This window comes from Geotrypetes seraphini, chromosome 10 (genome assembly GCF_902459505.1).
Source record: "Geotrypetes seraphini chromosome 10, aGeoSer1.1, whole genome shotgun sequence".
Lineage (NCBI taxonomy): Eukaryota > Metazoa > Chordata > Amphibia > Gymnophiona > Dermophiidae > Geotrypetes > Geotrypetes seraphini.
Genome location: NC_047093.1, coordinates 70,500,692 through 70,516,866, shown reverse-complemented (window position 1 = coordinate 70,516,866; position 16,175 = coordinate 70,500,692). Strand labels below are relative to the sequence as shown.

Sequence of the window (16,175 nt, the reverse complement as noted above, 5' to 3'; positions counted from 1 at the left end):
CTCCACTCTGTTACAAATCTTGGTATCATCTGCAAAAAGGCACACTTTTCCTTCTAACCCTTCAGCAATGTCACTCACAAACATATTGAACAGGATAGGCCCCAGCGCTGAACCCTGAGGGACTCCACTTCCTTTCTCCGAGCGACTTTCATTAACCACCACTCTCTGGCGTCTGTCCGACAGCCAGTTTCTAACCCAGTTCACCACTTTGGGTCCTAACTTCAGCCCTTCAAGTTTGTTGAACAGCCTCCTATGAGGAACTGTATCAAAGGCTTTGCTGAAATCTAAGTAAATTACGTCTAGCATATGTCCTCGATCCAGCTCTCAGGTCACCCAATCAAAAAATTCAATCACGTTCATTTAGCAAGATTTACCTTTTGTAAAGCCATGTTGCCTCGGATCCTGTAACCCATTAGATTCAAGGAAGTACACTATCCTTTCTTTTAGAAACACTTCCATTATTTTTCCAACAACTGAAGTGAGGCTCACCAGCCTGTAGTTTCCTGCTTCATCCCTGTGACCACTTTTATGAATAGGGACCACATCCGCTCTCCTCCAATCTCCAGGAATCACTCCCGTCTCCAGAGATTTGTTGAACAAGTCTTTAATAGGACTCGCCAGAACCTCTCTGAGCTCCCTTAGTATCCTGGGTTGGATCCCTTCTGGTCCCATCGCTTTGTCCACCTTCAGTTTTTCAAGTTGCTCATAAACACTCTCCTCCGTGAACGGCGCAGAATCTACTCCATTTTCTCGTAACTTTGCCAGACAATCTCGGTCCTTCTCCAGGATTTTCTTATGTGAACACAGAACAGAAGTATTTGTTTAGCACATTTGCTTTTTCCTCATCACTCTCCACATATCGGTTCCCAGCATCTTTTAGTTTAGCAATTCCATTTTTCATCTTCCTCCTTTCACTAATATATCAGAAAAATTTTTGTCTCCCTTTTTTACATTTTTAGCCATTTGTTCTTCCACCTGTGCTTTCGCCAGACGTATCCCTCTCTTGGCTTCTTTCAGTTTCACCCTGTAGTCCTTTCTGTACTCCTCTTCTTCGGTTTTTTTATATTTCACGAATGCCAATTCTTTCGCCTTTATTTTCTACCGCCACTAGTTTGGAAAACCATATCGGCTTCCTTTTTCTTGTGTTTTTATTGATTTTCTTCACATAGAGGTCCTTAGCCATTTTTATTGTTCCTTTCAGCTTAGACCACTGTCTTTCCACTTCTCTTATGTTCTCCCATCCTAACAGCTCTTTCTTCAGGTCTTATTCTTATTCTTCAGGTCAGTCAGGCGGAGCTTCCTCATATCAAGAGGTCGCCTTTCTTAGTTTTATCAGGAGTGTACTGAACATCATCCTGGAGGGGCACAAGACAGACTTCTTTTGCCTGCTCCCGGATCTGTTTCTGGACTCTCTGGCAGGTTGGCTAGAAAGAGTCTCGAGTCTGCGCTACTGTGCAACATCTCTTAGATATCAGAGCGATAGAACTCGTTCCAGAACACGAATTGGGCTTAGGCAGATACTCCTTATATTTCATCATGCAAAAGAAAGACTTGGAATATTGGAGGCCCCTTTCTGGATCTAAAGTCGATCAACTCCTTGCGGATTCCTCATTTCCGCATGGAGACAGTGCGCTCACAGTCATAGTTTCTGCCTTCTCCAGGAAAGTTTCTAGCATCCGTGGATCTCACGGAAGCTTACCTCCATATTCCAATCTAGCTGGAGCATTGCAGGTTTTTGTGTTTTCATTTTCTGCAACAGCATTTCCAGTTCGCTGCACTGCCCTTTGGCCTCACGATGGCACCCCACATTTCACCAAGGTGATGGTAGTTGTGGTGGCCTTTCCCGCCGGCAGGGGATCCAGGTTCATCCTTACTTGGACAATTGATTGATCCGATCTCCGTCTCGCCCGGAGTGCGAAAGTGCAGTGAAGATGATGGTGTGTCTGTTGCAGGCATTGGGGTGGATTGTCAACTTCAAGAAGAGCAATTTTGACGCCTTCCCAGTCCCTGAAGTATCTGTGTCTTCTCTTCGACACCAGGCAGGGTCATGTGTTTCTTCCTGAGGCACGCAGACAAACTTCAACAGCAGATCAGAGCTCTTCTGGACTGTCTGGCTCCCATAGCCTGGCTTTATCTTCAGATTCTGAGATCCATGGCAACCTCCTTGGAGGCGGTCCTCTGGGCTCGAGCTCACATGCACCTGTAACAGGAGTTCCTCCTCTCTCGGTGGTCTCCGCAGCGCCATCCCCTTCAGAAGATGCTCCTCTGACAAGAGCCAGCTCGCAGCAGTTTGAGCTGGTGGCTTCAAGGGGAGGCTCTCCACCAGAGTGGGCTTTGGATCTCAGAATGGATGACTCTTATGATAGATGCCAGCCTGTCGGGTTGGGGGTGCTCATTGCAAGGACTGTTACATTTAGGTGCAGTGGACCCGTCAGAAACGTTGGTCTTTCAATCTTCTGGAGTTCAGGGAAATTCAGCTGGTGTTACTTGCTCTCCAGCCCCTTCTGGAAGGAAAACGGGAAACTGGTCAGTCTAGAAGAGGTATGCAGGCAGATTGATAGGCTTAAGAGCGATAAATCCCCGGGACCGGATGGTATCCATCTGAGGGTCATCAAAGAACTGAAAGGGACTATAGCTGAACTGCTTCAGCTAATAGCCAATCTGTTGATCAAATCGGGAAAGATTCCAGAGGACTGGAAGGTGGCAAATGTTACGCCGATCTTCAAAAAAGGTTTGAGGGGAGACCTGGGAAACTACAGACAGGTGAGTCTGACCTCGGTACCGGGAAAGACGGTAGAGGCGCTGATAAAGGATTGCATCATTGACCACCTTGATGGACACGGTCTGATGATGACCAGCCAGCACGGTTTCAGCAAAGGCAGATCTTGTTTGACGAACTTGCTGCACTTTTTCGAGGGAGTAAACAGGCAGATAGACAAGGGTGACCCGGTTGACATTATATATCTGGATTTTCAGAAGGTGTTTGACAAGGTTCAAGTTTCAAGTTTATTAGGATTTTATATACCGCCTATCAAAGTTATCTAAGCGGTTTTTACAATCAGGTACTCAAGCATTTTTCCCTCTCTGTCCCGGTGGGCTCACAATCTATCTAATGTACCTGGGGCTATGGAGGATTAAGTGACTTGCCCAGGATCACAAGAAGCAGCGCGGGGTTTGAACCCACAACCCCAGGGTGCTGAGGCTGTAGATCCAACCACTGCACCACACACTCCCCATGAACGACTACTTCCGCATGAACGACTACTTCGGAAAATTGCGAGCCATGGAGTCGAGGGCGAAATACTCAAGTGGATTAAAAACTGGCTGGAGTATAGGAAACAGAGAGTGGGGGTAAATGGATAATACTCAGACTGGAAGAGTGTCACCAGTAGGGTGCCGCAGGGCTCGGTGTTTGGATCCGTGCTCTTCAACATCTTTATAAACTATCTGGACATAGGTACGACGAGTGAGGTGATTAAATTTGCTGACGATACAAAGAGGAGTGTGTGGCGCAGTGGTTGGATCTACAGCCTCAGCACCCTGGGGTTGTGGGTTCAAACCCCGCGCTGCTCCTTGTGACACTGGGCAAGTCACTTAATCCTCCATAGCCCCAGGTACGTTAGATAGAGTGTGAGCCCACCGGGACAGAGAGGGGAAAATGCTTGAGTACCTGATTGTAAAAACCGCTTAGATAACCTTGATAGGTGGTATATAAAATCCTAATAAACTTGAAACTTGAAGTTATTCAGAGTAGTGAAGACGCAGGGCGATTGCGTAGATCTGTAACATGACATAATCAGACTCAAGGAATGGGCATCGACATGGCAGATGAGGTTCAACATAGATAAGTGTAAAGTGATGCATGTCGGTAACAAAAATCTCATGCACATATACAGGATGTTTGGGGCAGTACTCGGAGAGACCCCCCAGGAAAGAGACTTGGGAGTTCTGATCGACATATTGATGAAGCCGTCCACGCAAAGTGCTGCGGCGGTGAAAAGGGCGAACAGAATGCTAGGAATGATAAAGAAGGTGATCACGAACAGATTGGAGAAGGTTATCATGCTTCTGTACCGGGCCATGGTACGCCCTCACCTGGAGTATTGCATCCAGCACTGGTCACCGTACATGAAGAAGGACACAGTACTACTCAAAAGGGTCCAGAGAAGAGTGACTAAGATGGTTAAGGGGCTGGAGGAGTTGCCATACAGCAAAAGATTAGAGAAACTGGGCCTCTTCTCCCTCGAGCAGAAGAGATTGAGAGGGGACATGATCGAAACATTCAAGGTACTGAAGGGAATAGACTTATTAGATAAGGACAGGTTATTCACCCTCTCCAAGGTAGGGAGAACGAGAGGGCATTCTCTAAAATTGAAAGGGGATATATTCCGTACAAATGTAAGGAAGTTCTTCTTCACCCAGAAAGTGGTAGAAAACCGGAACGCTCTTCCGTAGTCTGTCATAGGGGAAAACACCCTCCAGGGATTCAAGACAAAGTTTGACAAGTTCCTGCTGAACCGGAATGTACGCAGGTAGGGCTAGTCTCAGGGCGCTGGTCTTTGACCAGAGGGCCATCGCATGAGCGGACTGCTGGGCACGATGGACCACCGGTCTGACCCAGCAGCGGCAATGCTTATGTTCTTATGTTATGTTCACTGCTGGGCAGGATGGTTTGCTAAGTGAGCCTGGTAGAGCTGTTCTTTCTGAGCGGTTCAGAACTTGCCTTATTTGGATTATGGAAGCCCTTTTGGGTACCATTTGTTCAGGACTATGTGGTCATTCAGTTGCACTGGGTTCTGTTCCACGCCCATGTGGCAACTTGTAGATACAACCACCATTTTTCCCTATTGTTATTTCCTGTGGGAGTGCATGGCAGGCGCTCACCATGAGAGGGTCCTTGGGCTTTCAATATTGTGTGGTCCTCCCTTCTTTGTCCTCTTATGGAGAAATATGGGGATTGCAGTGTCTGCTATCCTGGTGATCTGTGGGCTTCTGTCAATATTCCCCATAATTTTTTTGTTGACAAGGGACTGCAGGGGACATTTTTGGGCTCAATTTGCTAACAAAACAAGGGGAAGCCACTTGATAGGCATATACCCCCCCCATTTTTTTACCTTTCTTCCTGAGGATGTACATTCTGGTACAGGGCTTAGAGGGAACACTGGATTCTATATCCATTGCTGGATTTCAGGTGAGACTTCTTTATACATTTATTGCACCTTTGTTTGTCCCTCTTACTTCCTCATATCGTGGCTACAGCTCTGGTTGTAGAGTTCCGCACTGGATGCCTGCTTGCGGCAGCTCCAGCTATTGTGGTAGAGCTCTGCTCTGAATGACTGTTTAGCATGGAGCCTTCTTTGGATATAGAGCTTCACTTTGGATATTTGCTTAGTGCAACTCCATCTCTGAATGTCACACACTGGTTGATCACTGGAGACCAGGTATGGCTCCATAGGGGAGCACAGCTTGGTCACTACATATTGGGTGCAGCCCGCTTTCGAACGACTGGGCACAGCCCCTTTTCTGGGTCTTGTGCAATCCCTTCTCTTGGATGCACATTCTTCAGCTGCTGTGCGAGATGTTTTTCTTGGCAGTTGAATATGTATCTGTAACACAGCTTTCCTGATGTCTCCCTGGATTTTTGGCTCTGCTTGTCCTTCACATGTTCTACACACCTCCGGAGTGGTCTGGCAACCCGAGTTCGATTTATTCAGCACTGACTTGTGGTAGGTGTGTCCTCACAGTCCACTTGGAAGGTTTGGTGCACAACTTCTAGTTATTTTTTCAGCAGGACTCTGGGTCCACTCTGCAGTAGAGATCCTTTGGATCAGGGGTGTCCAACCTGCGGCCCAAGGGCTGCATGTGGCCCTGCGAAGTATTTGTGCGGCCCTGGTCGAGGGTGATGCAGTGTTTTCCTCTGCTGCCCCCGGGTGTTTACCATCTTGCCGGCTTCCTCCTCTGTCTTGCTGCAGCGTTTGCGCATTTGTGCAGCCCCAGAAACATTTTTTTCAGCCAATGTGGCTCAGGAAAGCCAAAAGGTTGGACACCCCTGCTTTGGATGGACGATCTTGGTAGTGTTTATTTTGGAGACGGCGGCCTACTGGGTCCATCCTTCAATTCATGGGGAGGGGATAGCAGACTGTGTGAATTGGTATCTCCTTCTAATATTCTATTTTAGTTCCCACTTTACTGAGGACTGCTTTGCTACATTCTACTTGTCTCTGGATTCATCTGCTGCGGATGACAAAGAAGGAAAATTTGTTTTTTTACCTGATAATTTTCTTTCCTTTAGTCACAGCAGATGAATCCAGATTCCCGCTTTTTGTTACTTTCTATTCCTTTATGTCTCTCCTCTACTCTGTAAGATTTGGCCATGTGGTTTCCTTGTTGTGGGCCTGATTGTTGGTTTTGTGGTGTGACAGTGTGAGTAGGGAGTTTGGCTGATCCTACTGCTATGTTATGAAGAATTCTGGCTTACCAGTGAGCATACTACCTATATATGACAGAGCTCCACTTGGTTCTCTCTATCTCTGCTTGCTGGTGGATGGATACAACCTATTTGTCTCTGGATTCATCTGCTGTGACTAAAAGAAATACATTTATCAGGTATGAAATATAATTTTTCCTTTTCAGAGATTTATAAAACCTTTGCTGTAAATCCCAACAGATGATGAAATGCTAGTTTTGCAGTTTGTTTTTAATCCTTTTTCTTTTCTATGTTCTCTATATTGATTTTAGGTTGAGGTAATAAGTGGGGGTTTGGGTGCTGAGGCACTAAGGCCTGGATGCACTAAAGATATTAACTGGATCGTTGTTGACCTTCTCTGGCTGATTCTTGACAAGTTATCGATGCACTACCAAGTTTGCATGCAAGTGATTTGCACGCAAACCCAACAGATCAATTGCTTAGTGAGCGATTGACACATGTTAAGGCTTCTTTTTTTTAATGGCACAGATGTGCCTGTATTACACTCGCACAATCTGCCCCATTAAAAAAAAGCGCACCGCGAACCCCCCCCCCCCAATGGCTGTGAAAATGGCAGGAGGGATGCCTACTCCTGCCTGACCGAATACCCCCCGCCATGCCCCCACCTGTTCATGGACCCCCCACGCCAACGATTCCCCCAAACCATCCCCTACCCTCCCCCTTCCGAAAAAGAGGTAGGCGAGATGCCCACTCCTTCCTGCCACCGGATGCTCCCCTGAACTCCCCCTTCCATTAACTGTCCCCCTCCCCATACCTTTGTTAAACGTTGGGAGCTGGAGGGAAGCACGGCCCCTTCAGCTCCTAGTTCTGCCTGTTGAAAATGATGGGCCATCCCCTCTCCGGTGCCCCATGTGATGCATAAGGAGGAGCCTAAGGCCCTGATTGGCTCAGATGCCTAAGGCCTCTCCCAAGTGCAGCCAATCATGGCCTTAGGTTCGTCCTCATGCATCACATGGTGCACCAGAGAGGGGAAGGCCCTTCATTTTCGACGGGAGGGACTAGGAGCAGAAGGGACCATTCTTCCCTCCAGCTCCCAACTTAACAAAGGTGTGTGTGTGTAGGGGGAGGTTTGGGGGAACATCCGCGGCAGGAGGGAGTGGGCATCACTCCTGCCTTTTTGGGGGAACAAGGGGGGAGGGTAAGGAATAGTTCGGGTGGGGGGCTCCATCGGCAGGAGGAAGTGGGCATCCCTATTGCCAATTTTCTTTCTTGGGGGGAGGGGAATTCCCAGTGGCGCGTTCATCTGGGAGGTGGTGTGGGACTTGATTCCTTTTTCTTTTTTTTTATGGGACAGATATTTTGCGTGTGTAACACCTGTCAGTTTTTTCAATCGCTAAAACCTCTTTTTTTTTTTTTTTTTGAATAGCTAATCAATGTTGGTGCATCAATCACTTGGCTGTTTTGCATGGGGTTTTAGCTCATTTGCATGGCTGGATCAGAAAATGGGCAGTTGAAGAGAAAAACATGCAGTCGGCCGTTTTGAACATCGGGTCAGTAAAAGCGATCATCGCTAAAGCTGTGAAAACAGGTTTAGTGATAATCGCTGACTTTAGTGCATATAGCCCAGGAGTAGGCAATTTGGTCCTCGAGAGCCACAGGCAGGTCAGGTTTTCAGGATATCTACAATAAATATTCATGAGAGTGATTTGAATCTCATGCATATTTATTGTGGATATCCTGGAAACCTGACCTGCCTGTGGCTCTCGAGGACTGGAATTGCCTATCGTTGATCTAACCCAGGGGTCTCAAAGTCCCTCCTTGAGGGGCGCAATCCAGTCGGGTTTTCAGGATTTCCCCAATGAATATGCATGAGATCTATGTGCATGCACTGCTTTCAATGCATATTCATTGGGGAAATCCTGAAAACCCGACTGGATTGCGGCCCTCAAGGAAGGACTTTCAGATCCCTGATCTAACCCTTAATGTTTTGCATAGAGCGTGCGCATCTTGCCACAGAGCACCTATATCACATTCCATAGGTGATACTCCAGCATGAGAAAGTGTGATACATTCTTTTATGTCTCACGATCCTGAAAGAGACTCTCAGAAGCCTAACACACAAGGTTTCAAAAATACAAAAGCACTGTAAAATTTTAAAAAGTTAAATTGATTTTATAGTATATGAATGTTCTCTTATTACAACATAGTGGAACCAGAATCCACCTTAGTTTCCTTCCATCCAATACAACCACCTCTCCATTTTTACAGAAGCCTTGGAGCATGCCATGCATAAAGTCTGTAAATGTACTCCCTGCATGTGGTCTTTGTTGTTGTTCTTTCATAATATTCTGGAATACCCTGCTGCGATAGCCTTAGGAGCAATTGATGTCTGTTTTAATGTACTAATTTTACCTACAGGTTAATTATCTTGCTGTTGCTAATATATTTAAATAGAGAAATATAGAGTACCAGTATGATGACAGTGACGACTACAGGGACCATAGTCGATTTCTGATTTTTCTCTTAGTCATCTGGGGTTCTGTTACTTAACCTTGTGCTTTTCTTGAAATCCGAAGCAGTGACAGAATCCAAGACAATATTCAGCAATAGTTTGAAACATTGAAATAAAATTTGCTGTATGGTTTGCACAGCAATAGTTATCATTTTGTGCTTTTATAAAGGGAGCTGAACAATATGGGAATCTGGTATCGAATGGGAAGGGTCCCTCGAGCACAAGAATCATCTCAGCCCACATCACCTTCTTCCCAAATATCTCCTGCATCTTCTACGTCAGCTCCCAACCTTCCAAGGTAAAGCTCTTCTCTTTCTTTATTAAATAAACCTTGATTTGCTGCACTGCACTGGACTGGCCTGTAAATGCTATACAAGAGGCTTTATAAATCTCCTGTTCTCTTCCATTGGTCAAAGGTTAGGGTTGGGACAATACAATTGCTTTATTTCTGTAAGCGATTCCCAGAAACCAAACCTGTGGCCTCACGGGCTGAAGATTGGAGACTTCAAAACTGTTAGAACCTCTTCTAGGCAGGAGTATGGATGGAGAAGTTAGGCCCAGAGCAAAGCAAGGTGGAAGCCAGGAGCAAGAATTAAATATGGGATAGGAATTGCAGATAAAGCAGGAGCCTTGTATAGTGCAGGAATCAGGCCAGAAAAGGGAACCAAAAAATAGTATGGGAACAAAAAAATAGTACAGGAATCAAGCATGAAGCAAGTAGAGAAGAATTTGCAATGAAGCAGTGCAGGATGCTGGGATTGTAGAAGATGCTGGTGAGACTGAGTGAAAACTGTTGAACCAGCAAATGTGTGTATGGCTGGGGTTTCTTATTCAGAAAAATCAGAGGAATGGACACTTTACCTAATGTACATCTAAACTGAAAAATGTGTCTACTTCAAATTTGTGAGCACTGGCTGTATTCGGTAAATTAATAACAAATATTAAAGAAGAGGACCTCAAAATCAACAAGATGTCTTGACTCCAACAGAGAGAAAAAAATCCCCCTTAGCAAGTCGTAGTTATTCTCATTGACCCCACTGCAGGAAAAAACCTGAGAAGAAAAAACTCCTATGTAGAAGAAAAAGTTCTCAGGTTAAAAAACTGTCATTTCCATGGTTCATAGACAAAACCGCCGAAGACAAAGGCGCGTGCCGACAACTGAGCGCAAGACGGAAGCGCGCGCCGAAGAAAAAGAGTGTTTTTAGGGGCTCCAACTGGGGGGTTTTGTTGGGGAACCCCTCCACTTTACTTAATACAGATCGCGGCAGCGTTGTGGGGAGTTTGGGGGGTTGTAACCACCCTCATTATACTGGAAACTTAACTGTTTCCCTGTTTTTTTAGGGAAAAAGTGAAGTTTTCAGTAAAATGTGGGGGGTTACAACCCCCCAAACCCCCCACAACGCAGCGCGATCTGTGTAAAGTAAAAAGGGGGGTTCTCCCCCCCACACCCCCCGTCGGAGCCCTTTAAAACAGTCATTTTCTTCGGCGCGCGCCTCCGCGTTGTGCTCAGTTGTCTGTGTGCGCCTTTGTCCCGGCGCGCTTTTGACCTGACACCCATTATCAATATAATACAATATACTGGACACAAATCAAAAAAAGCTAAAGACTTCACAAAAAAAGAAGAAAAAAAAATGAAGTCACCACTTAGTAGAGAATGACACGGGGAAAAAAAATCTGTCCCCGTCACTGCCCCGTCACAGGACCACCGTCCCCTTCACCACCCTGTCCCCATAGCATCCACCCTTCCCTCACCACCTCACCGTCCTTCAGCGGCCCAAGAATCTCCCTCCCTCCCCCTTACCTTCACAGCATAAAGAAACTTAAGGGAGGGAAGGCGTGCGATCCCTTCCTTCCCTCCGGCCAAATCTATCTCCCTCCTTCCCCCTTACCTTCGTAGCGCTTTAGAAAAGAAACTGATGCCGTCAAAGCCTGCCTGTGCCGCCCTGCAGTTGCATGTGTGTGGGTGGAAGCTTCTCCTCTGACAATTGCCATTTTATAAACACAAATAAAACAGAGCAGGGTTCAACAAAACCCATCTCCCCTCCCTTTTACAAATATCTCCTTCACTATTGTGAAAACTGAACAAACCAAATTACTACAGAATGCTACATAGAAAAATCAAGCTAACAATTATTTAGTCACACATGGCAAGAATAATGTTAGGAGAGTGCAACTAGGACAACTGCCCCCTGGTCAGCGAGAAAGCCCTAAGCCAGCTGGAAGCTAAAGAAACACAGCCTGGACTTTGCGGTCCTCAGCTATGTCTAATACCAGCTCTAGCAGGATACATATTTCAAATCTGAAATACAGTCAAACCTCGGTTTATGAGTGCACCGATTTGCGAGTGTTTTGCAAGATGAGTAAAACATTTGCAAAATTGGCGCCTTGGAAACCGAGCTTGATTCGATTTATGAGCGCCCCCCCTCCCGTGATCCGACATCCCCCCCGCTCGCGTCACCCCTACCCCCATGATCCTACATCCCCCGCCGAGCACCCAAATAACATCCCTTACCCCAATTTGGCACCGGCACCAGCACCAACGCACAGAACATGCCGGTGCCCGAAGATCCTCCCTCTGGGCTGGGCTGGACTGAGCATCGAAGATCCTCCCTCTGGGCTGGACTGGGCCTTGAGCATTTGCGCATGCTCAAGGCCCAGTCCAGCCCAGCCCAGCCAAGAAGGAGGATCTTTGATGCTCAGTCCAGCCCATCCCAGAGGGAGGATCTTTGGGCACTGGCCCCGGCATGTCCTGTGCATTGGTGCTGGTGCCAAATTGGGGTAAGGGATGCTATTTAGGTGCTCAGCGGGGGATGTAGGATTGCGGGGGGGGAGGGGGTAATGGAGCAGCGCCTGTGGCCTCGGAGGGGGGAACGGAGCAGCGCCGGTGACCTCGAGGGGGTGGAAACGTATCAAGCGAGTTTCCATTCATTCCTATGGGGAAACTCGCTTTGATATACGAACAATTTGGTTTACGAGCATACTTCTGGAACGAATTATGCTCTTAAACCAAGGTTCCACTGTATTCTAATCACAAAATATAAAATAAATTTATTTTTTTTCTTTTAGTTGTCTGGTAATTTTATTCTTCAAATCACATTGGTCTCAGGCTTTGGTTTTAGGTTCCTTCTGTCTTCATCGTGGCATGACTGGCTCCTGAAGGTAAAATAGGCGTAAGAGGAGCTGGGGAGAAGATGCCGAGTCTGACATGGGCGCAATATTTTTTACTACAGGAGCAAGACTTTTCACCGCTCCCACGGGGCAGTAAAATGTCATGTCTCCATTCCTGTGGTAAACCAGTTGCAAATGTCTCAATTCCTGCGGATTTACTGCGGTGACCTGCGGTAAACGGTCCCCGTGTCATTCTCTACCACTTAGCTTAGTCCCAGTATCTCTCTGTGGCGTTCTAATTTCTTCTTTATCAATCAAACAAAGATTAATACAAGCAGATCCTACAAATCAATCCATAGTCCTTGACAAGAGACCTTGGCCAGAGACCTTGTTTCGCAAATGCTGCATCAGGAGAAAGGTCAAAACTTCTAACTGTTCTAGGTGGGCGATTGGGTTCCTCTTCCTTAAGAACGCTGTCAATGACATCATGTCCGTCATAAAATTCAATAATATAGTATTTACTCTTTAAGTTCTCTAAATTATCACTTAAAGAAAGCCTTCCATTCTATTGCACAGTGGTTCTACTGTTCCAAGCTCATAAATGAGTCTTTGTTCACATTGATGAAATAGCTTCCGAATGTCTCCCCCTCTCTTCGAAAGGTGGATTAAGAACAGTGCAGCATAAACTGCTGAAGGCATGCTTTAACCTCACCAAGGGGGCTTCTTCTTTCCCTGTGCTAATACACGATCTATGCCGTATAATTCTTGTACGAAAGGGACATGAGGTCTTTCCTATACAAATAAGATCACATGGGCATTTATAAGGTATATCACATTAGAGTATGTACACGTAATAATACCTGACAGCCTTTTAATTTGTTGCCTGTTATTCCAACATACCTCTGTTCCCTCTATAGTAACATCACAAATGGAACATGTCCCTTTTTCTTTTTTTTAGAATTCCATACATCAGCATTGCACAACATATCTGTCAAATTCCCATTACGAGCAGACGACATCAAGCATTGATAAGCACTTAATTTTTCATGGCCAGATAATATCTGCCAATGTTTCTTAATAATTGTTGCCATAAACGAAGATGATAAAATTTACTTGAAATGTTCATATTAGTGCTAATTCGTTCTTTATCAAGGGGAGACATTCAGAAGCTATTACATTGATGTAAACAAATGCCATAATGGAAATGCCAGGTTTTTTTTAACCTGAGAGTGTTTTTTTTCCCTATATAGGAGTTTTTTCTTTCTTTCAGTGGGGCCAATGAGAATAACTACAATTTGCTAAGGGGAATTTTTTTCTCTTTGTTGGAGTCAAGATGTCTTGTTGATTTTGAGGCCCTTTTCTTTAATATTTGCTATTGATTGATTTATTTAATACAGTCACTGCTCACAAATTTGAAGTGGATATGTTTTTTTCTATACTGCCATTAATGAGACACACCTCTTGCTGGTGCAATGGGCTCTTCCTTCTGCCCCCAGTGGTCAGATTTTTGAGAACTGAGGTTGCAGCTAAGCATCTTCTGTAACTGCCATACGTCTCCAGTCCTTAGCTCATGAGGCTATGGGTTTGGGTTTGATTCCTGGGCAACCTTATAGTAGGATACATTTGAAAGAGTTGATTTTGAGATGCACTTTCTCAAATCTGTAGAAGTAAACCCCTCCCCCCCAAAAAAAACCTATTTTTATATTGTCTGTGGCTGGGTCAGTGATTTAGCATTGTTTACTTGATTTGTGCATTTTTATTGCTTGTTATGTTTACTTTATCTCTTCTATTTAGTGTTTTGTGTAGAGCTTTGAGTTCTTTGGAAAGCAGTTTATATGAATAATATATAACTGATTTAATGAGTCACTGATGCAAATGTAAAGCCCAATTTTATTGCTTAGGGTGCTTAGGTAGCAATCGGATCATCCAGGTCAGTATGTGTAGAGTTCTTCAGAGTATTTAAAAAAAGGTTTTGCTGAACATGGAGTCTTTCATAAACCACCCGTAGAACATTGGGTAATGTGTAACTTTAAGAACGTTCTGTCAGTTGCAGCCATTTTAGAAACAGCTAAATAAAAAGGCTGTATGAGCCAAGTGAAGCAAATGTTGGGAATTTTTGAGATGGTTTGGAACATCATACAAAAACAAATAGCATGGTTAACCCAGGACAAGCAGGCAGCATATTCTCACATGTGGGTGATCTCATCCACGGAGCTCCGGTACAGAAAGCTGCAAAAGTGCATCAACACTTTAAGAACTTTAGAAAGTTTGCAACTGACCGCACCACACATACGTGAGTTCCTTCCCGCCTGACGTGGGCACCCGACACCTCAGTTCAGTAAGCCAGCGAAGCCAATCAGGGAAGGTGGGTGGGTTGTGAGACTATCTGCCTGCTATCCCTGGATCCCTGTTATCCCTGTTACGATAAGTAAAAGGTGTCCCAAAAGTCACTACACACTTTTAATAAATTCTTAAAAATTACACAAGAAACTGAGTTTATTCATATTCTTAGCATCAACAAAAGAGTTGTTGCAATATTACTGGCTAGGCTTGCCATCACGTTTCAATGCCTCAAAGACTAGTTGTATACCTCCACATAAGAGCCTCCATTTTTGATAACTTTCAGCCACCTTTGGACGCAAGCCTCTTCGACATTTTGCAGCATCTCTTCCCTGACCTCACTGCAGGCTGTATGTATTCTTTCCTCAAGCTGTGACAGGTTACGGGGCTTAGTGGCATACACCTTGCTTTTTATATAGCACCACAAAAAAAGTCACAAGGTGTAAGATCAGGGGAGCACAGAGCCCATTCGAAGGGACCCCTTCAACCGATCCATCGGTCAGGAAACTTGATGTTCAGGAAATCTGACTAACTTTGCAAAGTGGGGAGGGGTTCCGTCTTGTTGAAAAAAGATATTAGCAAGGTCACTTCTTGCTTGAAGTTGTGGCACAGCTAATTCTTGCAGCATCTCCAGGTAACTTTCCCTTGTAACAGTGGTCATGTTACCGGATGCATCGCGGAAGAAAAATGGTCCAGTCAGCCCAGTGCTAGACATTGCATTCCAAACCACTACCTTTGGAGAGTCTCATTCATGCTCGAGAATTTCTACTGGGTTTGATTTTCCCCAGATTCGACAGTTGTGTCGGTTAACCTGACCAGAGAGATGAAAGATAGACTCGTCACTGAACCATAAGTTTTCCAAGAACTGAGGGTCATTTTGGTAATGGTGCAGGACTGATTCACACATGAGCATCATAATCTTCCGCTTGAAGTTTTTGAATAACCTGAAGTCGGTACTGGTAGAGCTTTATCACTCTCCAGAGCATCCACTGAATCAAACTTTTGTTGATTTTCCCTGGCTTTGTGTGAACGCCTGCTCCAGGAGTTCATTGTTTTAATTGGTGGTGGTAGTAGCAGGCTTGCCAAGAACAGATCCTATTTTGAGAAACTTGCCATAGATAGCATAAATTATATTACGTGTTGGAGCAGCGTGACAGCCATAAAGCTTCTCAAACTCTCGCTGAACTGCAGTCAGAGACAGAAAAACTTCTTGCCAAGCGTCAGTTTTGCAATGTTGCTCTAATGTCAATTGGCGAGCCATGGTTAAGGGATAATACGCTTACAAAAACTGCAAAGCCTAACTATTCTTTTGCTTATGGCCTCAAGTCTCTCCGAATGATACCTGGAATGAAATAGGAAAAAAAGTGTGTAGTGACTTTTGGGACACCATGTATAACTGTGCTTTCAAGTTTATTAAAAAAATGTTTAAACCTCTTAATCAGTTTTCTAAGCGGTGTACAATATCAAATTAACATAAAAACAGTTTAAAAGACAGGGGTACTAGACAAAACCAAAGTGGCTTAATAAGACACATAACACTATGTGTTAATAATGGCTGAAAAAGCGCTATTTTGAAGCTGAAATACATAAGAACATGAAGAAAGAGTCCACACATGCTGACATTAGCAGCAGTAATGTGAAGAATGATATTGAAAGCACAATGGAGCTGAAAAGTTACCCCTGAGGAAGCATTGAACAGTGAAATGGTGATCTTTGTTGGGTTGATACGTTTTCCACCTGTAGAGGAGGAAAAACCAAGGAAAAAAAAATTTGAACCAAATGTTGTGC

The 16,175-nt window shown here is 44.9% G+C and overlaps 1 protein-coding gene across 7 annotated transcripts in view; it reads left to right on the top strand.

Moving 5' to 3' along the window:
• Positions 1-16,175, top strand: part of MVB12B (multivesicular body subunit 12B) — a 305,040-nt gene that overhangs the window by 105,119 nt on the left and 183,746 nt on the right. For all 7 annotated transcript variants that reach the window (XR_004540855.1, XR_004540854.1, XR_004540857.1 and 4 more), the window contains exon 6: positions 9,109-9,237. Coding sequence is in view for 3 of the 7 variants with exons in the window: in XM_033960795.1 (XP_033816686.1) it covers positions 9,109-9,237 (129 nt within the window). In the remaining 4 variants the exon portion in view is untranslated. The remainder of the gene's footprint in view (positions 1-9,108; positions 9,238-16,175) is intronic.